Below are 27359 nucleotides of genomic sequence, written 5' to 3'. Positions count from 1 at the left end.
CTGGCAAAACAGTTTTGATGTCCGTGTAATTAATTACCCAATTGTCTATACGCAGGAGATATTAATTTCAAAGTGCAAAAAAATCCGCTCTGGAAGAGCAGTTAGTAGGTTTGCTCAAATAAGAGGTAAAAGGAAATAGTAGATTAGGTGTGGCCTTCTCGAGGTGACCTCCAGTATCTGTGTACAGATTCGGACTTCGATCCTTCTCAAGCACTTAATTGTATGGGCTTTCTCCAAATTTCAGTGTTTGAAGATACTGTGGAGGAGCGTGTCATCAATGAAGAATATAAAATCTGGAAGAAGAATACACCGTTTCTGTATGACCTGGTTATGACCCATGCTCTTCAGTGGCCGAGTCTTACCGTTCAGTGGCTTCCTGAAGTGACTAAGTAAGGGTTCCTGACAACTTTTACCTTGCACAAATTTAACTTTTGGCCTGATTTTCCTACTTTTGTCATTTTTACGTAGAAAGTAAGCATGCAGTCAATTTAGCCCTTGGATGAGGTGGCAGGTGATTTTTTTATTTTCAAAACTAAAGTGACTTATGGGATGATTTCTGATGTGTAAGGGTGGCGTTGAAATGGGAGGAAGAAATCTGTTGTGAGATTAATGATACTTGCAGGAAGTACAGGATATACATTTGATATTTCTTGGGCTTAAATATAGAACTTCTCTTTGGGCCCAAATGAATGGATTTCTTTAAAACTTTATTGAAAAATAGCGTATGTACAGAAGAGTGTACAAATCATAAGCATACGATTTGATGAATTTTTATGAAGTGAACACACCCATTTAACCAGCCCCCGAGATGAATAAGTTTTAATTGCCGAAGGGGAAAAGAATTTAGCAACAGTTCACCAGAAAAGGTATTGTTGGCTTACAGTATAGAATTCGCTTTGATGTTGCTGTTGGTCTTGATAAGAGTGTTCTTTTCGGCTATTTCTCTGGTGATAATTGCTGACATTTATTGGGCCTTTTGAAAAGGGCCTGGCACATCTGTAGAGTTTTCTGTCCAGTTACTTGGATTAATATTCAAAACAAGTACTTTGATTACTTCTCGTCATCCTTGTTTCACCGATGTGGCGTTACGTGCCCAAGATCACTCAGGTAGCAAATGATGGAGGTGACTTCAAACCCAAAACAGGTAACCCCTGAGTTGAGGTGATCACTGCACTAAACTACCTTTTTCATACATTTGGACTTTTTCTTGTGGAAACTTGGCCACGTACTTTTAAAGTATTAAACTGGGGTATCGTGAACATATAATTTAATGATTCATCAAACAAATCTAGAACGGCATTTTGCGACAACTTATAAAAAATAAGTTAATTTTATATAAAGTTACTCTCATAGTGGCCAGATGCTCCTTTTGCGAACATTTATTTCCATACAGATAGGACACAGAAGTCCTTTCTGTTGAGAGTTTCCAAAAATCTCGGTGTAAATGTGTAGAGGTGGGAAAAGTGGCCAAGCTTTTGTTAAGCATTGACATTTAAATTACTTTGAGCATCAACTACTTAAGGGTATTCATGTGCATTTGATTCTTTGTGTTTTCCTGTTAAGCAGATTTAAATTTTAAAAAGTTAATTTACATTCTCTTTAATCTTTTTGACGGACTGCAGTAGTGGGGAAGAGCTGGGGCTTTAATGTTAGAGACCTTAGTTTGAATCCCGCCCCCTGCTTTTTAGTAGCTTTGTGAATTAGGGCAAGTTGGTCAGTCTCTATCCCGGATTGTCTGTTCTGTTAATGGAGGTGCTGATGTTACTGACTGCCTGCATTTGAGGAAATTAAGATCATGCATGTCGAAGGGCTGCTGCAGAGTAAGTACACAGTAAGGAGTGACTGCTGTTGATTTTCCCACCCTGACCTATTCAGAAATTGTCATACAGAATAGAATAACTTTCTCCGTTTGAATCTCAGTGAAAGCTGCTTACTGAAGTCTTTTAAAAATGTAATCTGCAATGCATTTTGTATAAAGGTTTTTATTTTCTAAAGACAATAGATCTGTATGTTCTCAGCCCAGGTATTGCTTTTATATTAACAGTTAAGAATTTAGCAGAAAATACTTTAAATTATGTATTCCATTGTGGTCTTTGCATACAAAGAAGTGGGGTCTGGGTCTGGTTGTGGGATGTGCGGTTCTCTGGGAATGCAAGAAAATGCCAGCCAGCTTGCATTCTTGGATGGCAAGGACAGCTGCGTGTGCTTTGCAGGGTTCTGTTTGGGGTATGAAGGGACTGTGATTATGTTTTATCACTATACAAAGCAGTAGAAATGTTGGCTGCTCTTATGGCTGGGGTCTTTGAGGAACTAGACCCTACTCAACCACATAAGGCCTCTGCCCACATAAAACCTGCTTCCAAATGGTTACTTGCACTTTCTGAGCTGTTGTCCTTAAATTGAGTTAAGTAATTGTCCAAATAATTAATTTGCCTTTTTAAATTTTTTAAGTATCAAGAAATTTTCAAAACTGGTAGATAATTTCACATCTCTTAGTAAATAATTTCTTAAACATATTGAGACTAACTTTCTACCTAAAAAGCTTTGTAGTCATTCAAATTCAGATGGTACAAAAGTGCATAGAGTGAAAAATAAGTCCTCCTTCCATATTCCATATCCTCCTAGTTCCCTTACCCAGAGCAGTCAGTTTGCAATTTCTTATTCATCCTGTCAGCATGAAGTACATACATATATCTTCTATTTTCTTTTTTCTGACAGCAAGTTGTTCACTTGACTTTTTAATTAGAAAGAGTTTATATTGGAGATTTTTTCCTATCAGCATGTTTAGATATCCTCATTTGTTTTAAAGCCTCCAAAGAATTTTATTTATGGATGTACTATAATTTATGTCACCAATTCCTCATTGGTGGATATTTAGGTTCTCAGTCTTGCTGCTTCAGACAATGCTACTGAGAATAACCTTATGATGATCTATAATTATTAGATAAATTTCTTAGCATAGGATCCTGGCACTGAAAATGGACAATGCCATTTATCATTAGTCTTCTGCAGCCTTAGATATATCTAGTTATTGGAGAAAAATAGTATAATATTGATTGGTTCAGGGAAATTGGTTCAGGTTTGTAGTTTATTGATGGAATGAAAGGATTTGTAGTAAAGAGAAAAATCCTTATATAACAATTGAGTCGAGAAACCAGAATAATTGAATTTTAGAATCCAGGAATTTTTCAGATCCTCTAGTCCATCTTAGGACCATGCTCCTTAGAAAGATCCTGTAATGAACCGACCTGTTTATCTGTGACTTTTACCTGTCGTTATTAGTTTTTCTGCTTAACTCCATAAGAAAAAAACACGTCACTTCATCCCTTTTATGTCAGCCCTAACTTTGCTGTGCGGTGCTTCCTTTCTCTCAGGCATTCCTATTTCTTTTCAAATGGTTCTCATGAAATGTTTAAGTTCCCTTTCATTTTGAGCCACTATTCCCTGTAAAGGTTTCATTTTGTCTAAGTCCTCCTGAAGTACATTGCCTGGAGCCTAATTTTCTAACTGTGGTTTTTCCATGTAAAAATAAGTGGGCGAGTGCTCATGCACATTGCATTCCCCCACCCTATATAAGTTTATCTAAGATGGAATTAATTATGCTTTTTGATAACCACATCATATTTTTGGCCACTAAACATACATCGAGACCCATGTCTTTTTTCCAACAGGCTGCTGTTGCTTACCCATGGTGGCCTTATTCCGTTCTTGGAGTTGCATATGTATTTCTTTTTCTTCTTCTTCTTTTTTTAACCTTAGGCCAAATCCTGGTAAAATTTCATCCTGTATTTTTTAGCTACTACTAAATTACATGCCTAGAAGTAATCCTCAAACATTTTTTTTTTTTTTTAAACTACTGAATCCTTTGCACAACTGAAATTGAGAAACAGCCTAACTTGTCCAGTGTTGGTGCCCCAAGCCCTACTTCTTTGACCTTACTGAGGTGGGATCATGGGACACAGGTGAAAATTGCCATTCTAGATAATACAAATGGGAAGGCATTGTTAATACATAGATGCAAAATCACTGCTGGGACTGGAGTGCCAAGAGACATTGGCAGGTTTTTCAACCTTGAAGTGAGTTTTCATAGAATTAATGACAAAGACTCCCCCCACCCACCCTGTAAAATTGAGAATGCTCATTTTAGAAAATTTAAGCACATAAACATAATATATAAGGGGTTTTCACATCATGCCATTTGTACTCATAACCTGTTTTTTAAAGTGAAGAAACTGAGGCCCACAGGGAAGTTGTGATTTAAGGAATTGCATATAGCTAATTTTAGTTCAAGCCAGGATTTAAACCCAGTTTCTCTGACTCAGCGTCTTATTCTTTCCATTCTACCTCATTGCCTCATTGGGAAATCAGAAACATCTAGTATATTAAAATGGAAGATGTTTTTTATGCAAGAACTCATGATTTATGAGTATTAGGATCAGTGATGGACCAAATTTGTTAGCAACTGATTTCTTGTAGGATTAGTGTGACTTATTTTCTTTCCAAACAGACCGGAAGGAAAGGATTATGCCCTGCATTGGCTAGTGCTGGGGACTCACACATCTGATGAGCAGAATCATCTCGTGGTTGCTCGAGTCCATATTCCGAATGATGATGCACAGTTTGATGCTTCCCACTGTGACAGTGAGAAGGGTGGTAGGTATACTATACACTGCAGTATCGGTGTCTTAAGAGAATATGCCTTTTTCTAATTATATGTTACTAAAACTGTTCACTAATATTTCTTTTGGCCCAGCAGTTTAACTACTAGGACTTTTTCCTACAGAACAACTTGCCCACACATACACAGGATTTCAAAGTAGCATTATTTGCAGGATTGAAAGAAAAATTAGGATCAACCTAGCAAAGCATCCGAGATATTAGTTCATAGGAAATTGGTTAAACATATTATGGCATGTTTGAAATACTGTGCAGCAATTACTAAGAATGAGATAAGTCTGAAATTTTATACACGCCCAAAGAATGAGATAAATCCATATATACTGTTATGGAAAGATGTCCAGGATAAGTTGAATAACTGGTGTGTGCATAGAAAAAAGTCAAGAGGTGTATATACCAAACAGTTAATCAGTTAATAGTGTTTTTTTTTTAGTGGAAGCTGTTGACTTCTGTAGTTTTTTTTTCTTCCTCCTGTCAAACATACATTCCTCTGTTTTGGTATTCCCATGACCAAGTTCCCAAGTTGATGATTTTGCTAGGACTCACAAGACTTGATAACAAATTGTACTCATGGCCAAAGTTTGTTACAATAAAGAGTACAGAACAAAAGCAGCAGGAAGAAGATATGCATCAGGGAGTCCAGGGAGGTCTGGTACAAGTCTCCTCCAGGGCTGCACAGGATGTGCTTTCTCTTTGGCAGCAAATGACAGGGACATGTGCAGTTTTTCTGCCTAGGGAAACCCATTCGAGTGTCAGGGTCTGAGGCTTTCGTGTGGGAGTGGTTTTGTAAGCGCGTCCTGCTAGCAACCAGCCATGACACTGAAACTTAGGACCCCAGTCATGATACCAGGTGCATATCATCTTGATATTTGTGTGCAGCAAACCTGACAAACTGTTACAGCATGGTCCTTCCTCCAGGTGTACACCACAAAATCATTAATCCATCAGTGACATAAAGAACATTGTGAGGTCTGTGTTCTCAGTTGATCAAGGGTCAGTCATGGTCCCAGTGTCTCTCAGAGCTGCAAGGGCTAAGCAGCCAGACCTACTAGGTTAACACTTAGTGTGCACAGCCCCAAATGATTTTTTATAATGTATAATGGTGGTTTTTTTTTTTAACATTTTCTTTTAATTACTGTCGACATTCAATATATTAGTTTCAGTTACACAGAATGTAGTGGTTAGATATTTATATAATTTACGAAGTGATCACTCCAATAAATCTAGTACCCACTTGGCTCTGTATATAATTATTACAATATTATTGACTACATCTCCTATGCTTTACTTCACATCCCCGTGACTATTTTGTAACTACCAATATGTACTACTTAATCCTGTCACCTTTTTTACTGAGCCCTCCCAAATGATTTAATAGATAGATCTTAACATTTTGCAGTATTTGCTTTAGGTTTTTTCTTATTTGAAATACTACATTATAGCTGAAGTCCCACCACCCCTACCCCATTTCTCCCTGCCTTCTCCAGAATTCATCACTGTCCTGAAATTGGTGTGCCATTTCAATTGTTTGAATTTTCATTACTCACACACTAGTAAACACAATGTTGTTTTGCAGCTTGCTTTTTTCATTTAGTATTGTTTTTTATGTGTGTGTATACCATGTCTATTTCATTCTTTTAACTGCTGTATAATATTCCATTGTGATTAATTGTTCTATCAAGGGGCAGTTGGATCGTATCTATGTGGTTTTTTGTTCTTACATACAGTGCTTTAGTGAACATTCTTGTCGTTTTTCCTTGTACACATGTGGGAAAACTTATCTAGTGGAGTGGAATTTCTGGGTTGTATGGTGTATTCATTGTCAATTTAAATTAACAGAAAACTATTTTCCAAAATTATTTACTCGGTTTACCACTCCCACAATTCCATTCCCCTACAACCTTATGCAATATTTCTTTAAGTATTGTTATACTCTGAAAGTTTTTAATGGTTTTTAATCCTAAAGTGTGTACTTACTGGACTTTTCATCTTAGGTATTATTAGTCTCTGCATAATATGTGGATATATTGAGCTATTTAAGTCATTTGTCCAGTGTATTCCAACAAGTTGCTATAATAATTCAGTTAACACCTCATTTATTTTCCATTTTGGCATTTTTATGGATACTATTTGTCATTAAGATAGTTGTTTTTTGAACTTTTTCTTTTGCGTTTAAGAAAACAAAGCCCTGTGTTCAAAGTAAATCTTAACTGGAAACCCAATTTTTTAAAAAAGGAGAGCTGTTCAGTCTGTTTTAGCTAAAGGAGTTGGGAGACTTGATCTTCACAGCAGAAGGGTTAGAGAGAACCCTTAGAGTCCCAGAGGTGGGGGGCAAGTTTAAGCAGGGTCTCAGGAGGTAGGAGGGCGAGCTGATCAGGAGAGGTGGTCTTAGAAACGCTGAGGAACCTTTCTCCTACTGACATACTGGGCAGGGAAAGTGCTGAGAGAACTAGACGACTGCATGTGGTTGTATGAGAGTAGTTGTGTGGAATGGGAGATGATTTTCAGCCACACAAATAGTAAGCTGCGTTGGCCATAGAGAAGACTGACTGAATTCTGGTATTAAGCCGTAGGAGCCAGTGTTCACCAAACATTCCCACATAGCAAGAGCTGGCTGAAACTGAAATGGTTTACTGCTTTCAGTGTTTTCTCTAGGTCCCAGCCAGTCTCTCTGACTTGTTACCTGCCTGGCTCTATTAGGCATTTGAGTTAGTGTTCCCTAACCTGAGACACAGGGTGAGCTAAAAAGGAACATACAAAGAAACAATATAGATCAGGGAAAAAATAACAATTATGTGAAGCCTCCAAACTTTTTAAGTGTCAGCAACTAATTCAAGTTTTTATCACCACAAAAAAGAAAATGTCCTTGTTTACTGTTACCTGCTTAGTTCTCTACTTGTATGTTTTCTGCTATCATCTTGCTGCTTCCCAGACATTATTGTACTTTTTATGTGGCTTTGTTACTTTTCCAAGGCCTTTTTAATAACTACTTAACACTAATAGCCTTATTCCTACACCAGATAGAGAGGTTAAGCCCCTCATTTTAGCTCTGGCTCTCCATTAGCAGTTGAACCAAGTATTCTGTGGAACCAACATACATGTGTGTCTTGGGGGTAAAGATTAGTTAGCACGGATATTGTATTTGAGAATGTTTCTGACTTTATTTTATTTTTAAGGCAAGGCAGCCCTTGGTTGACCTCACAGATTGCAAGGACCTTGTCAGCTTACGATCCCTTATTTATTTTTTACGCCTACAGCACCCGGTCTTCCTAGGTGGTCTCCCATCCAAGTACTAACCGGGCCCGACCCTGCTTAGCTTCTAAGATCAGACGGGATCAGGCTTGTTCAGGGTGGCATGGCCATAGACTTGTTTCTGACTTTAGACCCAAGGAGTGTTTGTACTCCTAAGGGTGAAATCTTCCCTGTCTTAATGAAACCTAAAATAAGATGATAATTCACTGTCGTGCTTTCAAATGAGATATTTGCACTAAAAGGCAGAGGTGTGTTTGTTGCGTGGTTATTTGAATTTTAGTGAATAACTACATCATCTTCACAACTGAAAGAGGCCAATTTTTAATTGTTTTAAATCCAAGGTGGAACTGAATTAACTTGCATAAAATAGCTATCAATATTTTCCAATCCAAATGGGCTTTGAGAATAAATGAATTCTAAGTGGCAAGTGAACCCATATCTTTTTGTTGTCTCTCTTTGTCTTGTCTCTCTGTCTGTGTCTCATCAATTTGTGCTATATTCTGTCAGGCTAAAATTGGCTGGGTTGATTAAATTAAGTGACTTATGAATTTTAATCATAAGTGTATGTGTTTCTTTCTTCTCACATTAGAATTTGGTGGCTTTGGTTCTGTGACAGGAAAAATTGAATGTGAAATTAAAATTAACCATGAAGGAGAAGTAAACCGTGCTCGCTACATGCCGCAGAACCCTCACATCATTGCTACGAAGACACCATCCTCTGATGTGCTGGTTTTTGACTATACAAAGCACCCTGCTAAACCAGGTATGTAGTAGTAAAGTTAAGCCATTGCTTGATCATTTTTCTTGATTTGAAATGGTAATTCCTTTGAGGTTGTTCAAACTTGTGTATGCTATAATTTTTTAAAGGTTTAAAAATTGCTTTGTGGATCCCATAACCACCTTCAAATTCAGTGATTTAACAGAAGGACCTCACAGCAGGTTATACACCTGGCAGCAAAAGATACAAAGCAAAAGCAGAAGGAAAAAGATACAGATCGGGCAGATTCCAGAGATGTTAGGCACAGGCTTCTGAGTCCTTCCCCACTGCGGCCACGCAGAACATGCTTTCTCTCTGGCAGCAGACCCCAGGGATGCCAGTTTGAGTCTCAGGGTCTGGGGTTTGTATGGCAGCCTGGTCATATGGGCACATCCCACTCTATGACTGGTCATGATAAGGGAAACTCAGGACCCCAGCTCTTAAGTCTTGCTAAACAGTCCCTCAGGAATCTTGCTAAACAGTTCTACAAGTCTTCACAAGCTGCCTCAGCATGCCCCATTGCTCTGGGCGTACACAACCTGTCATTCAGTGACATGAAGAATTTTGTGAGGGTCACATTCCTGGGGGCTAGTTAAGGGTCATTCATGGTTGCAGGCTACTCTGGAGATATGCAAGGACTGAGCAACTAGAGCAACCTCCTGGGCTAACTCCTCACAAAAAGATTTTTAAAAATTGACCCAGGGGTGGGGCGGATTGTCATCACGCAAATTTGTAGGATAGCTATAGTTTTCAGTATTTTGTTAGAGCTAGTGCTCGGTTTTGCAAATGAACCAGTAGTATGGTCATGAGACCTGGTTTGCATTGAGTGTTTGAAACTAAGCACAAAGAACTGCTTTTCAAGGTGGCTGTGGGTCAGACCAAGTCTTTGGGTGTGTGCGGTGCTTTTCCAAGCATAATAAATGTCATGGCTCACTTGGGGGAGAGACTTTGCTCTTACCAGTTCCAATAGACACATAATCAGTGGTTAATGTATTTCTTTCTTTCTTTAGACCCAAGTGGAGAATGTAATCCTGATCTTAGGTTAAGAGGCCACCAGAAGGAAGGCTATGGTCTTTCCTGGAATTCTAATTTGAGTGGACATCTCCTAAGTGCATCTGACGACCATGTGAGAAACCTGTTTTCCTAATCTGTTTATTACTGAGAGTTAAGGATGGGTCACAGACAGCGCTGCACTGAAGGAGCGCTGTATAGATGAAAGGTTTCCCAAGATGCTACTGCTGATTATTGGGTAACGTTTTCACAGGGTTTAGGGCTCCGGTTATCGAACTGCCCTTTTTGGAGCCTTAGGATTCCGCACAGCTCTTGTGAAGCAGCCTTAGAATGGAGGGAAGGTGGGCAAAGGGGCCCTGGTATGTAAAAGTGGACCTCCATAATGGAAACTCTATAAAGCATAAGACCCGGTTAATATTAGGTACATTTTAGTTTATTTTTTATTGTTTAATAAGTGTACAGTTCTGTAGGTTTTAGTGTATTCACGAAGCTGCAATCATCACCACTGTCTAATTCTACAACGTTTTCATCAAAGATCACAAACTCTGTACACATTAAGCAGTCACTCCCCAATCCCTCCTTCCCCCAGCTCCTAGAAATCACTGATTTTCTTTTTATCTCTATAGATTTATCTTCTTAACATTTCATATAAACACAATCATATAATATGTGGCCATTTGTGTCTGGCTTTAACTTAGCATAATGTTTTCAAGGTTCATCCATGTTGAAGCATGTGTCAGTACTTCATTTTCTTTTTTATAGTTGAATAAGTAGTTCATTATATGGATATATGATAATACATTCATTTATCAGTTGGACATTTGAGGTGTTTCTACATTGGGGCTATTTTGAGTGATGTTGCGTGAACATTTTCGTACAAGTTTTGTGTGGATATATGCTTTCATGTCTTTTGAGTAATTACCTAGGAGTGGAATTACTGGGTCATATGGTACCTTTGTGTTTAACTTGCGGAAGAACTGCCAAACCATTCTCCACAGCAGCTGCACCACTTCACATTCCCACCAGCAGTGTGCCAGGGTTCCAGGTTCTCTCTGTTCTTCCATACCAGTTCTTCTTGTTGTCCATTTTTTTTTTTATTATAGTCACCCTAGTAGGCATGAGGTGATATCTCATTGTGGTTTTGGTTTGCATTTCCCTGATAACTAATGATGTTGAACATCTTTTTCATGTACTTATGGGCCATATGTATATCTTCTTTGGAAAAATATGTGTTGAAATCCTTTGTCCATTTAAAAATTTTTTATTGGCTTGTAAGAGTTCTTTATGTATTCTAAATATAAATTAGATAACATGATTTCAAAGAATTTTTTCCTGTTCTGTGAGTCTTCTCACTTTTTTGATTTTGTCCTCTGAAGCACAAGTTTTTAATTGAGTCCAGTTTATGTATATTATCTTTATTTTGTCACGTGTGCTTTTGGCATCATGTCTAAGAAATTATTATGTAACCCAACGTCACAAAAACTTACACCTATGTTTTCGTCTTAAGAATTTTAGAGTTTTAGCTCTTGAATTTAGATCTTTGATCCATTTTGAGTTTTGTATATAATGTGAGGTAGGGGTTTGACTTTATTTTCTGCATGTGCTGGTTTTCCCAGCACCATTTGTAGAAAAGACAGAACTGTCCCTGTTGAGCTGCCTTGGCATCCTTTTAAAGAGGCACGTTTTAGTTTGAATTCCCAGTCTCCCAACCCAACGTGAATTTTTAGGATGTGCATATCTGTTCACTGGATACCAAATGCCAGGCCCTCGGTGTTGTGTAATCTAGTCTAGATGAGTTCTAGATACTTACCTGAGTGTGCCTTGCCTGCCAGCATGCTGGCTTCTCCCCCTGGTCCCATTACAGTGTATTTTCCTTCCCTCCCCATCTCAGATCATGGATCGTATACCCTTATATTACTGTTTGTGACGCATCACTTTTATTTATATTACTCTCTCTCATGTTTACTTCTAACATGTATATGGTTAAATAGTTTTGTTTTTAACGAATGTTTTAAACAAAGTGTTAGCATTTAAATTCAATCTCTTATGGCTTTGGTTTTTTTTCGTTCTCTAGACTGTCTGTCTGTGGGATATCAATGCAGGGCCAAAGGAAGGCAAAATTGTGGATGCTAAAGCGATCTTTACTGGCCACTCGGCTGTGGTTGAGGATGTGGCCTGGCACCTGCTGCACGAGTCATTGTTTGGATCTGTTGCTGATGATCAGAAACTTATGATGTAAGGTGGAAAGTTCAGCAGGGTCTTGTTATAAGGGTGTCCTGAATGGCCGTCAGTGGTTGTGGTGGCCTGTGGTTTAATTTCTTTTTTTGTTTTTAAAGTTATGTCCTAGCCTTTAAAAAAGAAAATATACTTACCTTTATATACTCACCTTTAGTGAGGTATAGTTGACATATAAACAAACTGCACATACATAATGGTCATTTCACATAAAAGTTACTGTGGTATGTGAATGAGCACAATTTTAAAAAAGAAAACAGGTATGTGAACGTGAAGAAACATGCTTGGTATAGTGGCGAATTATCAGAATTGGGATCAAAGTGACTCTAGGTTGAAGATGAGGGCGAAGGATGATTGTATCAGGGCATGGCCACAGGGCTGCAGTCAACCACCTGGAATGTTTTTTATCCCATAAACTAAAGCCTGAGGCCAATTAAGGCAAAGTACTGAAATTAGATAAGGCTGGGTTGTAGATAGCAAATTATATTTTTCTCTACATTGTCAGTAACTTGAGTATTCTTGAAATAGTTGGTGAATTAAGACAGGATCTAATAAACAAGAAACCAAAAACAATAAGCGTATCACTTAGTGGTCCGAAGTCCAGATGGCCAACTCTAGGTGTGGTTGGTAGTTCTGCGAGGAGCGGGCTGGCGTAGCAGTGATGTGGAGCAGTGCTGACCAGGAAATGAGCGCGAGCGTCTGTGAAGTCAGGAGGGTGGAGTGACCTCCTCGTGTGCTGTATATCTTGTACCTTTTGTGTTGTAGATGGGACACCAGGTCCAATACCACCTCCAAGCCGAGCCACCTGGTCGATGCGCACACTGCCGAAGTCAATTGCCTGTCATTCAATCCCTACAGCGAGTTTATTCTCGCAACTGGCTCTGCGGATAAGGTTTTTATGTTTTTGCATATTTGGTGTTTATAAACTCAGTTGTTTTGAATGGTAATTAGATATTTTAAAATTCTTGCGTGAAGTGCAAAAATGAATTCCTCTTTTGTTACTTTTCTCCAGACTGTAGCTTTGTGGGATCTGCGTAATTTAAAATTAAAACTCCATACCTTCGAATCCCATAAAGATGAGATTTTTCAGGTACGTGACAGTTTTCTGATGTCTGTATGTCAGGTTCTAGTAACTTTTTGGTAGAGGAAAACTTTTTATTTTTTTTCTTTAATATAGTGGGCATGGGACATTGATTTTTTTTTTATATAAGTTAACTAGAGGGAAATAACTAGGAGCTTTTTGAGAGACTGTTAGTTCAGAAGTAGGAGAAAAAGCCTTGCAAAACAGGATCAGTGTTAAGTGAACTCGAAGGATTCTTCAGTTAAGGTATGCCAGTGTGGTGGCTCCTCCAGTGAAAAAATACCTGGTATGTGGTTTAAAAGAGATGGGCATAGGGTAAGATATCCGTCATTGAAATTTTTAAAAGTTTCTGGGATGGTTATGGGGCCGAATAAGTTTATGGGGACCCCTAGCTGAGTTCCCCTGTAGTGGGGAGTATGACCTTCCTGGGGGGCAGGCCTGGGAGATGGACCGTTTAAGAACACTTGAAAGAATAGGACAAGGAGGGTGACAATTGTAGGCCAAGGAGAGGCTACAGGACACTTAATGGGAAAATATTAGGGGTTAGGATAGTAGCCACAAGCCTAAAGATGGATGATTCTTTACATTTTTAAATACGTATTGCTAGGTCCACTGGTCTCCACATAACGAAACTATTCTGGCTTCAAGTGGTACTGATCGCCGCCTGAATGTGTGGGATTTAAGGTAATTCAGAATCTGGTGATAAGAAACTGCATAAATATGGTAATCTGGCAAATTATGTAATTCATAAATTTAGAAGAGCAATTTACTAACCCCAGTTTAATAAGTCTAATATTAAAGTAACTTTTAAGTACTTTGCTGAAGAGTCTTTGTTCCATAAAATAGGTGTGAATCAGCAAATGGACTGTAAAATTTATGCAGTGTTTCATTTTTCTATCAATATTCAGGCATGAAGTTGGGAGAAGGGCACGTTTGTGTTTTAATATCCAGATGATTGATTGAAAACACTTTTGCTATAGAAAGGGGTAAAAATGTCATGAGCTAGTCGGGGCTCATTGGGTCTCACGTACACCTGCAGGACGAGTCTTTCTGGATTTTTCTACCATTTGCTCTTCTGAGCTTTGATTCATTCACAGATGAGCTCCTGCTGTGGGGTGTGCCTGTGGGAACAGGGTAAGCACAGCCCGTGCTGTCAGAGAACTGTCATGGGGCTCACTGTTTAAAGAGTTTCTCCCAGTTCTTTGGGTTCCTTGACTTCAGAGTTGCCATTTCAGACTCCTTTTTCTTTTTTAGTCTGAGTCTTTAGAGCCATTAATAAAGTTGCTCAGTATATTCTTCCCCATAAGATGTCGTTATCTTGAGTTTAAATCATTAAATTACCAAAGAATAACTTTTCCTACCTGTAGTAAATGTATTGCTTTGATGTAGACTAAGTTTTTAGTGTATTAAAACCAAGGCTGCCCTTAATTACAGATAGTAGCTCCATCTTTCAGTGTATGGAACTGAAATAGTGCAGAATATAATGCTTGTAAAACTTTAAAACATCTAATGTTTCGCGTTCTTATGAAACAAACAAACTGGCCACAATAGATGCTTGAGAATGTAGAGAATCTTTCAAGCGTGTATTTGAGTATATTCTAGTTGGAAAGTTTTGGTAGTAAAACTAGAAACCTAAAGCAAAAGTATGTAGTGGTCGTATGAGGTGGTACAACAAGGTTTGGAAGGCTGATGGCCCTGGCAATTGGATTGTCCCTAAAGATGCCAATAATACATTTGCAGGCATTGTATAATTCTTAAAATTCAGTGAAGACTTGCTTACTGTTAAAATGACATTAGACAAAATTACAGGTTAAAATGGTCAGTATTCACAATTATGCGCCTGATAGGGAGGAGACACATAATTGTCTAGCAGTCCCACAGGTTTGGTTTGGTTGGTTTTATGGGAAGGGAAAAAATACTACCACTTAGAAGGTTGATTGCTTTGACTGGTTTTTCCCAGCAGTTATCTAGCAGAGTCTGCCTTTGGGCTAGATAGCAGATAGGGCTGGTAAGTGGTCTGTGTACTTTGAGTGACTTCACTATTGGGACTGCAGGCAGAGTCTACAAATTGAATTTTTTAAGAGAAACGGGGGGAAAAAACTTAACCTTTCCTTGGTTTATGCATTCCATAAAGTTCTGTTGTCATATCTTTAGATCTGTATCTTCCTTCCGTACTGAAAAAAGCTTTAAGAATGAAGTATGGCAGCTAGGCATCAGTTTCCTGTAGATATTTTAGATACTTTTCACCTTTTAAATCTACTGCAGTAAACACCACAGTGGAAATACTGAATGAATTTTAATATTTATTAACAATTTCTATCGTACAGCTTCAGTTATGAACAGCTCTACCCATTTCCAGAAAGTAAACACCCTACCCTCCCATCAACTAATATAAAAAACTAATCGATAGCAGTATAGAAATGTGTTGTTTTTACATTATGTGCTTTCTGGTTCTGCAAACAATCACACTGTAAGAATTTCAATAATGAAAATGTTATGTTCTTTCTTAATAGCAAAATCGGAGAAGAACAATCAGCGGAAGATGCAGAAGATGGGCCTCCTGAACTCCTGGTATATGTTGGCTTTCTTATGCAAGATGAAATGTCAGATGTAGACTGGATTCTGTCATTGATCCATGTATATGGAAAATGAGTCAGAAATTCAAATTCTAGCTCCATGATTTCAAATTGGAGGTCTTGGAGGTTATTGTGATTGGGGTTCGACATTTACTGAAAATAGGAACTAGAGCCCAGTAAGTTTTTACCAGTGTTTCATTAAGAATAATTTGAGCTCCTGGAATAGCGTAATTTCTCACTGATTTCAGTTGTTATATTTCTGAGAAGTTTTGGTGGGGAGGGGAACAGGTGCAAGTATTCAATTAGCAACACTTAACACTTTCTGAGAGTATGGAAAAATTTTAATGACTGGATTTTTCAGTTCCATTCCCAGAAACTAAACTTCCTGGATCTTGATGCCGGTGCCCACATTTCCCTCCTGTTCCTGATCAAATCATCTGGGCATCTGCTGGGTCCCTGGAGAGTTTATGTGGGTGGCATACTGAGCCTATCCGGCCTTCCCTCCAAACTGCAGAGCAGCAGCCCCCCACCCACCGCCATTGCAAGACTGATGCTCTAAAACCTAACTTTTAACATAAGATATGAAACCGAGGCTTTTTGTTGTTGTTTTTAACAGTTTATTCATGGAGGACACACCGCCAAGATATCAGATTTTAGTTGGAACCCCAATGAGCCTTGGGTCATTTGCTCGGTGTCTGAGGATAACATCATGCAGATTTGGCAAATGGTGAGCTAAAATATTTTTTTCCTAAATGACTATCTTGGAGAGATTTACTAACGACATAATATAATAGAAATATTTCAAACGTGCTTATTACACCAAATATTTATAGAAAGGAAACAACCTTCCAAAACATTTTCCATTCTAATGAGTCTTTAGTTCAATATTCGCCTGTCGGGTCAGAAGAAATCTCTCTGTACGTGTCTGTATAAACACAAATGTAGACATAGCATGCGCTGATTTTCATGATTGTGCTCTGCATCGACTGGGCTCTTGGCGTCGCTGCTCTATCTGGTGTCTGCTGTGTCGTAGGCATGAACAGTATAGGAGGAAAGTGTCAACACCTTCACATGCTAGTGAGTTCTCCGATGATGAGCACTAAGTACGTGACATCTCTAAGGCATTGAGTTGTTAAACCTTTTCATCAACCTCAGGGCCATGGCCCCCTCTAAGTGATGTTTGAAATGCTTTTGGGAAACACCTTTTATGAACAATAATTGAAACATACTTCATGGGCAGCTGGTTATATATGTAGAAATATACACTGGCGAATAATTTGAGAACACTGGCCTGCCTACTTCTCCCCATTAAATTTATTAAAGCCTTTGGGGGAAAAACACAAAAAAGAAATTACTAAATACTCTAAAAATGTGTTCGCATTTAATTTTCAACACTGAAACACATTGACCCATGAATCCAAAAATCTGGATAGACAGAATAAATGCTATTTTTAGGTAATGTAAAAACCATGGGAGAATTTTACCTGTGAATTTATTTGGTTGTTATCTCCAGGCTGAAAATATTTACAATGATGAAGAGTCAGATGTCACAACATCGGAACTGGAGGGGCAAGGATCTTAAACCCAAAGTATGAGAAATGTTTTTGTTGAATGTAATGCTAACATGAATGCTTGGTTTATCAAGCACCAAAAAAGCATTGTATAGTAGTAAATGTTAAGTGGGCTGGCATATGGCATTTTCTCTTTACCTTCTGATTCTAGCACTTTCACGTGAGCTATTGCGTACTGTATCATATTGTAGCTTTTAGGGAAGAAATTAATGTTGCTTAAGAACGAACACAGTTGTTTTAAAATACAAGTAGCAGGGTACTGCCTTTGATTCAACTATTTTAAGTCCTGGTTTTCTCAAACTAAGTGCTTGCTGTTCCTGAATATGCAAGGATAACTTTTACACTTTTTCCCTCCAATACTTCTTGATTGGCTTTGCAGAAATAAAGTTTTAAAATAAATTTTGTTTTATTCTTTTAGAACCTGGGTAGGGATATGTGTGTCTGTCCCTTTATTTAGTTGAAGTGTGTTTTCATGCGCACGTGCTCACATTTCTCTTGTGAGGGAGCTGTTATGTACCCATTTGAGAACTTACTGACTTTCTTTCCAGGTTACATGACGGTACCCTAAATCCAAAGGTGAGAAGTTCGGCATCTCTTTTGTGGTGGTACATTTGTAAACCTAGAACTACCTTAACTTCCATGTCATTTGACCCATATCTGTTTGTGCCTTAACTTGGGCAGTTTGAAACAAACTGGATTTCTTCCCGCAAAAGAATAAAAGCTTGTTTGCTTACATGACAGGGCTCAGCAGAGGGGACAAAACCAGCCTGCAGGTTGGCCCCTCAACCTATTTTGTAGGGCCTGCCAGGTAGGAATGGTTTTCATATTTATTTTTAAAATGTGGTTTATATAGAAATAGAAACAAAAAAGATATGCAACAAGGATTTTTGCGTGGCCTACTAAACCTAAAATACTTTTAATAGACCTGACTTAAGAGGAACGGTTTGCCGACCCTTCTTATATGCGATTGTGTTATGTTTTTGCTCATCATAAGATCTTTCGTATGTGTTTGTGTATATATAACATACATACGTATATATACTTATTCTCCTGCTATTCAAATAGGTACACCCTGGAATGTGCTAAGAGCAGCCAAGACTGGAGAAATCCATAGTTCTTGTAGCTTTTTAAAGTGTCGACAGCAGGTATGCTGGGCATTTTTCTAGTCGTCTAACAGTGATCGGGCTACGTAAAATGAGTTTTCGGCTACCCAGAGGGTGGACAGTGCTCCATTCCTTATTATACTGCAGTAACTAACTAAACTACTATTTAAAGTCTGAGAAACCAACTATCCATAACTGTCTTTTGATTTACACAATTAAGGTCACGTGGGCAACAGAATACACAGAAGCCGTTAAATTCGTCATACATGTTTACTTAATCTATACAGAATCGAGTAGATAAAATCAGATTCACATTAGTGAAAAATCTCTACAAAATGTCTTTGAAAAGCAAAACAAGACTGCCTCTTAACAATTCGTATCCTCATGAAAGACGTGGGCTGTAAAAATAAAGCAGTGTGTTTTAGCACAAACTAGAAGATAATCTGCATCATTTTTTTCACAGTTATTTCCATCTACAGTCTGAAAGAGGTAGATTTTTCTGCAACACCTGAGAACTGAATTGATAACCAGGTGTAATAAAGGCAGTTGCATACATAACTAAAAAATAACTGGTCTCAAGACCAAGAAATGTACTCCTACAAGTCTGAGGATGAAATGGTCCATTATCCAAGACCCAAGTTTTCTCTATTCCTTGGAGTCTACTGCCACTATAAATAACACATCAAGATTCCATGACGGTGCAACAAATGCTATTGAAGAGAAATCGACATTTAAACCTTTTCTGGGCCAGTCTAGTAGCATTACAGTGTTCTAGAATATGGAAGATAGAACAGGGTGTGCTAAAAGCCACAACACTGGGCTGGTGAGGTGATTGCTTTAAGAGGGTGTCCAGAGGGTCCCATTTGTTTTTATTCACAGGCTAATAGGAGGACAGATTCTGAAAGGACACCAAACACATCCCAGACAGAATCCATATCCTTTAAACACCATGATAGCATCTAGCTCAAAATACATAGTAAGCCAAAAGCAGCAGGCCAAGTACTGTTAATCACATTGCTTTATAAAGCCCTTGGAAATAGGCAACAGGTCCAAGATTTACAATCTCCCACACAGCACAAGCACCGCAAAGATGTGGTGGGCTACACAAATGGCTTAAAATGTTAAGAGCTGTACATCCAGTGGAATTCTTGTGAAATGTGATCATTAGTACTGTTTTTAAAATAGATAGTTCTGATGTATACCTTCACTTCCTCTTAGGAAAATGAGTCTGATGTTTCATTTAGTAGCTGAAGGGAGGGGTCTGTGTATAAGAGGCTGTTGGCGGGAGGGTATGTTTGTTTCTGCTTCCGACTCTTTTGACAGTGATTAGATAACCTACTTAGTGGATTTCTTCTCCACTGTCTGGCCCCTTGATGTACATGACTGATGGTAGAAGCTTAGATATAATCCTCCACTCCAGGCGCTGTTTCCTATCTACTGGACAATTTTCAATTCTTTCAACCCAGTTTAGACCATGAATGTGACAGGACTTTACAAATAAAACTTTAACAAAGAGAAAAAACCCTTTTAACTGGACAGAACAGTTTATTCAGTCCAGTAAGCAATTTAAGACATGTCAGTTTGATAGTTTTGCTCAGTGGAATGTGCTAACATCAGTTATTTCATAAAGTATTTCAATGCAAATTATACTAGGGACAAAGTCAAAACTTTCTTCACTGCAGCTTATTTGCGTAACTTAGTCACATTTGAGACCGCAGGATGAAAAAGTTAATCCAAAGGGGTGATGTGTTTAATTTTGAAAGTTCCCCCATTTCAAGTCTGGAGACTTTGATAATACTTTAAAAAATGGCAACTAAGAGAAGGGTGAGAAACAGACTGAAAGCGTATGTAAAAGATCCTGACTACTTAACACTCTGCTAAGTTTGCCTAATGTTAAAGAGGTTGGTTCCAGTCTTCTCCAATGTTTTGGAAATGAAACCAGTTTCGGTTGGTATGAGCCATAGTTTAAAATTTTCCCTTAAAATACCTAGAGAACCTTGCTGGTGGGACTCCCATAACAGTCCAGCACCAATTTCAAGCAGCCAAAGGGGCAGTTTGGGGATGTTTCCTTGGTGACAGCTACACAGGAATTCACCCTCATTGTCTTAACCTGGCAAAGGACTACCAGTGACTGCTTTCAGTGGGAAGTGGAAGATGTGTACCCAAGTCCCAAATGGAAAGCAAACAAACCACCCTACCCTCAGTAAGCATCCGGGTGGTCCAAATTCCACTGGTTCTAACCTGAAACCAAAGCAGTATGACTTGTCAGTCACACAAATATTAAGCCTGTTGTCCAGTGATTTACCTGTATGTATGTTTGCAAGTGATACCTTTATGTACACATTCTGCCAAAATGAAGAATTTGAGGCTTGTGGCCATCTCAATTTGTGCAGTGATATATTACCAAGAAACTTGAATCAAATATGCTGTTTGTTTCTGATCCAACCCGGTTTATTACTTGGCATTTAAATGGGCTATTAGACAAAACTAAACATCTCGATACTTTTTTGTGTGATTAATATTGATGGGGGCAGGATGTTTAAATGAATATTGTTTTCACATCAGAACAAAGTTCCCTTGTAATGGTCAGCCCTGTTTTGAGTTAAATTTTAATTAGGATGATTCTGCAAGGAGCAGGGAAGAAAGGACAAGGCAGTGACCACATGCATTCCAATGAAGGGAAGTGAGGCAGATGTGCCACACAGCTGAGGAAAATGTTGAGTAAAACTATTCAAAACTGCTAAGCAGCCTCCTGTACCACTTAAGTCCAGTAGTTCTAAGAAAATACAGATATGGTAGAAAAAGTAAGAAAATTTTCACCACAAAACCAATAGTTAACTACTAACAGAGAAAGTTATACACAAAATAGAACTCTCGATACAGTGATCATACTTCATCTCAGTCCACTGACTCGATGGCCGGCCCAGCGCCTGGGTACGCGGCCTTGTACACAGCTGGCTTTTCCTTCGCTGCTGCCTTGGGCAAGGACCCTGCGGGGACACGTGGGCCACTGTTCGAGGCAGTGTTCGGCTCCCGGGGAGAAGCCAGGGTGGCACAGGGCTGTGTCTCACGCGGTGCCAGACCCACACCTGCCACCTTCCCCAAGACCTGCTCCTTGAGGACTGCCACCTTCTCGTTGAGCTCATTTCTCTCTGTCTGAAGAGCCCTGCACAGCTTCTCTAACCGGTCAAGCTTTATCTGAAAGGCCTTGTACTCTTTATCACGGACAGTTTTCTGTAAGAAAAAAACAGGATTTATGTAACCTCGTTGAATATGAATCAGGTTCCTAGATATCAAAAAATTAAGTTATCTGAGCCATACTGGAAACACCTTGTTCAGTCACCTCTTGAACGTGTTCAATTTCTTCACCACCCAACACTAGTTTCACTGCAGATCCGTGTACGAATACCACACTTGTGACACTATTGTTCTAGGGTGACAAATCCCCTTTGCTGTGTTTCTTAAAAATAACCCAAACCTGCTTTTTATAACATTTTGTATTGCTGAAATATTAAGGAAACCCAAGAATAGTCATCACAAAGACTAGCAGATAAAGAACTAAGGACCAGATTAATGAGAAAAGGACACATCTTGATTGTGCATAGATTTCTACCAATTTTTAGATAAGAATGAAGGTGTGAAATCTTGTTTGTAAACAGTACATTTCAGCTTTATAAGGCAGAAAGGTGCCTGAGTGTTCACCAGCGTTCTCACTGGGAAAGCTGATGGGTGCTGCAGGTGGGAGCCCGCACCTGCAGCATCACCAACAGGGAGGGCAGATTCTGACTCTATCTCGGACCTAGTGAACGGTGAGTGGAGCCTAGCAACCTGGGTCTTACTGAACAAACCGGAGTTTGAGGCAAGCTCGAGTTTGAAACACCACTGCTGTAGATGAAAGCAAAACCGAGATGCTTTACAGCAACCTCCCGCCCCCAGCCCAGGCGACTTCACTGCAAGCAGGACACTTACCACCTCTCCCGGGCCACGCATGCAGCGCAACTTGCTGCCAGCAAAGCCGATACAGGTTCTTCTCGGCGGGCCCCCTGCCCCTAGCTCTGGCCAGAGTCCTCAACTACCGCACTAGTGTCACAACACGTGTCCCTTGTCCTGCTAGGTACCTGAACCTCATGAGTCTCCATGACTAAGAACACGCCTTAGTAGTGAGAAACCACCTCACCTCTTCAGCCATTTGCAGAAGTGCTTTGTTATTGTTTTCCCATTTGGTACGCCATATTATTGTTTCTTTTTCCAGTTTTTTAATTTTCTTTGTCATCTGTGAATCAACACAATTGCAAATTTAAACTCAGTTCCATTATGTTCCACCCTGTCCCACCACAAAAACGCCTGTGTTCCTCCCCACCCCCGTCACTGCACCTGCCTGGCCCAGCTGACAGCTGCGCCTGTCTGTCGGTAGCAGAGCTTATCTCCGAAGCCCCTAGGAACTGAAGCAGGGTTTCATATTATGAGGAAAACAAATCTAATCTCTAATCTCAATTTCTGAGGCAGCGGCACACATGTGGAAGCTGTCAAGACGCCACGCTGAATTCGGTTAAGCCGGAGCGTGTCTTGCATTCCAGCTGGGGGTAACAGGAGACGAGACCTCCTCCCCAAGTTGCACGAAAAAATGGCAATGTTCGTGAGTTTTCTGTCTGCGTTAGATAAACTAATTCATCTGATCCTTGGAAGGATAGAGGTCTTCAGCCCCCCAAAGATTAGAATTGTTCTACCACAACCTCTGAGACCACATAAGGTTCAGAAGTAGAGGCAGCATAATTTAGTTAAGCCTCCAGTAACCATGAAAAAGATAAAAGTAGAAAATCCTCAGTTTTGGTCACCCTCACATTAGCTTCTGATTCTGCTAATGATAAAATGGGACCAAAAATAAAAGGAACATTAAAGCCTATGCTACAAGAACTGTTCTCAGAGATTCAGAACGAGATGAATCTATGCCCATCAGTGAGCCCAGTTTCTAGGGTTCCTTTATGCACTTGACTGTGCCCCAGCTCTGATGTCAGTCGGGGCACCGAGCCAGGCGCTGGGAAGGGAAACAGGATAAGACAGAGCCAGTGCCCTGTGCCGTGGGTAACCACCTACAGAACTGTGCCACAAGGCCGCTGAGTGGGACAAAGGCCGTGCAAAGGTGCGTGGAAAACCCGAGTTCAGTACTGACCTACAGGGATCTCTAGCCACTGGCAGAGAGGAATGTGTTCCAATCCAGAGGATTCTCCAGAAGGCTAGTGAATTGGGGAGACCCTGTCTTAAACCCCGTTCGGCCTCAAAAGCACACTTGTGATGGAGCCCAGCCAAGGCGTTCGCGCTGCCTCTGGACTGCAGCCTCGGCTGAAAGGGCTGGCAGGCATAACTAATCTGCTGCTCATTGAATTCTCCAGATTACTGGGCCTAAAAATATCTGAAGGTGGTAATTTGAGTACTTAACATGGCCAAGCACTGTCTAAAATACTTTATGAAGGGTAGGTATTTTTGTTATTTTTAACAAGGGACAAATAGAAAGGCACGGAAAGGTTAAACAACTTGTCAATGGTCACACATTATATGATGCAACTGGGACATTAACCTGGAGTATACGCTCCCAACCGCTACGTGAGATCTACTAATGGTCATGATTGACGCCTCTTAAATGCTTGCTTACCAAGTGCCAGGCAGTGCTGTATTTCTCCCCACCCCACCATTTTTAAAAAGCCCCCATTTTAAAGGTAATATGCCAAACTAAGGATGGATGGATGGATATATATGAATAAATATATTTTGGTTCTCAGCTTGATATCAAGAGTATCTCTTTCCTTAACGCAAGCAGGAAAATGAAATAGAAGCCAAAAACTCAGTTTGGTTGAGGGGGAAAGAATTCAGTGGGAGTGCTGTAAAGAGAAAAAGAAAAGCTAAAAAGGCAGAAACACCAGTATATACATATCAACCAACCGAAATATGTAATATGGGTTGGATGTGTTTAAATAATTTAATCTCCAAGGTGTGGGGTATCACCTGACGTGAATAAAACAAAACACACAACAAACAAAAAGAAACCACTTTATTTCTAATAACATTGTATTTAATAGAGGAATTCACTTTAATAAAGATAGAATTTTAAGAGCACAGAGAACACCAGCTACGTGCGGTACACTGAGGGCAAAATGACCATATATGTCACTGGAGGATCAGAAAAGATGACATTAAGACAGTACCATAACAACATAAACTCATCCTAGTGATCATGCTTAAAATAGCTGCTTATGTAAATTACCTTTTAAGTAATATTCTACTAAAAATATGCCAATACCTTTTCCATTTCCTGCCGGAAGGTTGTAAATAATTCATTGCTTTTTGCCATGGTTGTCTGGAATTCTTCAAACTTATCCATATAAAGAGAAAGCTACAGAAAAAAAGTATAAAATATTCTGAGTTCCAGATAAATGATTTAAAATCCCAAAGACTTTAAAAAAAAAAACCACTATCATTAAATGTTACTTGTCATATAAATGAAAGAAATAAGAATACATACATACTGAATCCTTGGACACCAGACATAGATGGCTGAAGTTCTAATAACTCACTGAAATTTAAATTCTGTTGACTTAACCATCTTTTCGGACGTACTGTTTAAAATGTACAAATATTTACTAGCTCCATTCCATCAATTATAATAAAAACGGAAAGATTTGGTATACCTATAAATTTCATACAATTAATCCTTTATGAACTAACCTCCCCTCCATCCTTCTATTTGAAAAACTGTCCTTGGATATAGATCATTTCTTTTAGAATGCCACCTGCACAGTTCTTAGCTTGGTATCAGGGATAGCTTTTTCCTTAACGCAGGCAGGAAAATGAACAGAAGCCGAAGAATTGGTTTGGTTGAGGGAGAAAAAATTCAGTGGGAGTACAGGTAAGTGAAAAAAAAACAACCAACCAACTGGTCCCTCTCACTCTGCCTTCTCACTCCGTCTGCGGAGTGTGACCCCTGCTCTAACAAACTTTCCTTTTGACTCTAAAATAACGACAACACGGAAACACTGATTTTTAACTCCCACCCTCACGGAATTTTTATTCTAGCTGGGAAAAGAACGCTGACAAGCCGAGCAGAATACAGAATATGGAGTCACCTTTTTCTCCCCCTACAACAGGAGTTCAGAGAAGGGAGCGGGGCACAGCAGGGGTGAGAAGAGAATAGTTGGGGAACATTTCACGTGGCCGCCTCCAGAGTAGGCTGTTATTTTACACCAGAAGAGAACCCTTTAGAGCCCATCTAATCAGACTACATTATTTTGGGGATGAGGAAACAGGCCCAGGGCAATAAAAGTGTTTTGCTGAAGATCATGTAATACATATAAGGAAAGCAAAGAATAAAAGATCATTAGAGGCCAACAAATAGCATAAGCGATGCCTTTCCACTTTCAGCAGCGCTGCATGAGGAACATCACACAGAAGCATGTGACCAGGATGGGGCGGGAGCACGACATGATATGCCGGAAGCAGCCCACTGGTTACCGGGGGGATGGGCTGCACGGGGAGCACCGAGAAGCAAACTTCTGTACGTGGGAGGGAGAAGGAGACTGAAAGCGACAACAGGCTAGATGAGGTGGCTGTAAAATGGCCAAAGCATGCCTGCGGAAAGGTAAGGGCGAGGACGAACGAAACTTCGGGTGCAAACTACGGAGGGTGCCGAGGACACGTGAGTAGTCTGTAAAGGGGCACACTCCGACGGTGCCTTTAAGGCTGCTGGCCTGGGGGTGGGAACGATAGCGGTGCTCAGAAAGGATAGGGGGGCAGCTCTGGCGCGTGAGGGTGACGAGACGTTACGGCAGCTTTAGCAGGGGCTCTTTTCACTGAAGATGGAACATCTCACTGTCCCTTTGGGGAATCCACTGCTGGCCCATACTGGGCAGTCGGTGGGTGGGAACCAGCACCACGGCGGGACCTATGGCTGGATTACAAAGCGCTGGGCCAAGACACACTAAGACTGGAAGGCCATCATCAAATGCTGGCACCTGCCGTGGTAAGAGCACAGAGTGAGACTGACTCTTGGGAAGGACAGCCGTGTTTAGGGACTGGGAAAAGGAAGAGGTGCAGCAAAGACAACAAACAAACGATTGCATAACATGACCCAGGGTGACGCAGGTCAGACAACGAACCCTCTGCTTCCTCGCACTAGAGTGTTGGCAGTGACACCAGCATTCAAGTCCATTTTCCATCTTCCGAGGCCACGTATAAACTTTTTAAACCTTTTCCCCATAGATTCTCTTCTCCATTTTTATGGACAACTGAATTTATAGGGCTAATGAGGGGTTTGAACCTCCTAGAAGCATTCTGGCATGATCGTAACTTATTGTGGAAAATTCAAAAGACTTCTTGGATGTTCACTCTTAAGTCACGCTAACTTTGTGGAAATAAGTATCGCCGCCATGTAAAATGTGCCCAGAGGTGAAATGCACTCCAAAGAGGTACTCACAAAGGTCCAGGCCAACCTCAAGGTGACAGTGCATTTTAGAACTAATTTAGAGTCCTTAAACTGATCATATAATAAATTTTTTACATGATCAATACTTTTATCGATACAATGCAATCTAGTTAACTGAAAGAGGGTGAATTGGAGGTGCACGTGCCTCACTTCCCCTGTCCATAAGATCAGGAACAAGGCAAGGGTACCCAGTGTCACCACTTCTATTCAACACAGTACTGGAATTAGGCAAGAAAAAGAAATAAAAGGCACCCAAAATCAGAAAGGAAGAAGTAAAATGATCTGTTTGCTAATGACATAATCTTATAGAAAGTTCAAAGATGCCACCAAAACATGGTTAGAACAAATTCAGTAGTTTCAGGATACAAAATCAACATACAGAAATCAGTTACATTTCTATATGCTAACAGTGAAATGTCTGGAAAAGAATTAAAGAAAACAACCCTATTTATAATAGCATCAAAATACTTAGGAATAAATTTGACCAAAAAATTTGAAAGATCTATATACTGAAAACTATGAGGCACTGATGAAGAGAGTGAAGACACAAATAAGTGGTATCTTGTGTCCATGTATCGGAAGTTACTATTAGAATGTCCACACTCCCCAAAGCCATCTATATA

General features: G+C 39.7%; 2 protein-coding genes and 1 non-coding gene across 3 annotated transcripts in view; 1 reads left to right on the top strand and 2 right to left on the bottom strand.

Annotated features, from left to right (window-relative positions):
* Positions 1–207: 207 nt before the first annotated feature.
* RBBP7 (RB binding protein 7, chromatin remodeling factor) lies at positions 208–17577 on the top strand. Its single transcript, XM_011362987.2, has 11 exons — positions 208–389; positions 4508–4653; positions 8519–8692; positions 9697–9812; positions 11772–11932; positions 12698–12824; positions 12945–13022; positions 13621–13697; positions 15527–15584; positions 16206–16316; positions 17103–17577. Exons 1-11 carry the CDS (start codon positions 223–225, stop codon positions 17169–17171), a joined length of 1284 nt encoding a protein of 427 aa, XP_011361289.2. The 5' UTR covers positions 208–222; the 3' UTR covers positions 17172–17577.
* LOC111741758 lies at positions 7926–8044 on the bottom strand. Its single transcript, XR_002781072.1, has one exon. It is a non-coding gene; the product is annotated as a 5S ribosomal RNA (ribosomal RNA).
* A 942-nt stretch (positions 17578–18519) lies between the features above and the next one.
* The window catches only part of TXLNG (taxilin gamma), a 55313-nt gene continuing 46473 nt past the window's right edge, over positions 18520–27359 (bottom strand). The window contains exons 7-9 of the mRNA XM_011363048.2: positions 24559–24651; positions 22441–22536; positions 18520–21497 (exon numbers count right to left, since the gene is read on the bottom strand). Coding sequence (XP_011361350.1) covers positions 21162–21497; positions 22441–22536; positions 24559–24651 — 525 coding nt within the window. The 3' untranslated portion in view covers positions 18520–21161. The remainder of the gene's footprint in view (positions 21498–22440; positions 22537–24558; positions 24652–27359) is intronic.

Source organism: Pteropus vampyrus, unplaced genomic scaffold (genome assembly GCF_000151845.1).
Source record: "Pteropus vampyrus isolate Shadow unplaced genomic scaffold, Pvam_2.0 Scaffold81, whole genome shotgun sequence".
NCBI lineage: Eukaryota > Metazoa > Chordata > Mammalia > Chiroptera > Pteropodidae > Pteropus > Pteropus vampyrus.
Note: the sequence above shows the minus strand (reverse complement) of the source record. Positions and strands in the feature narration are given on the sequence as shown.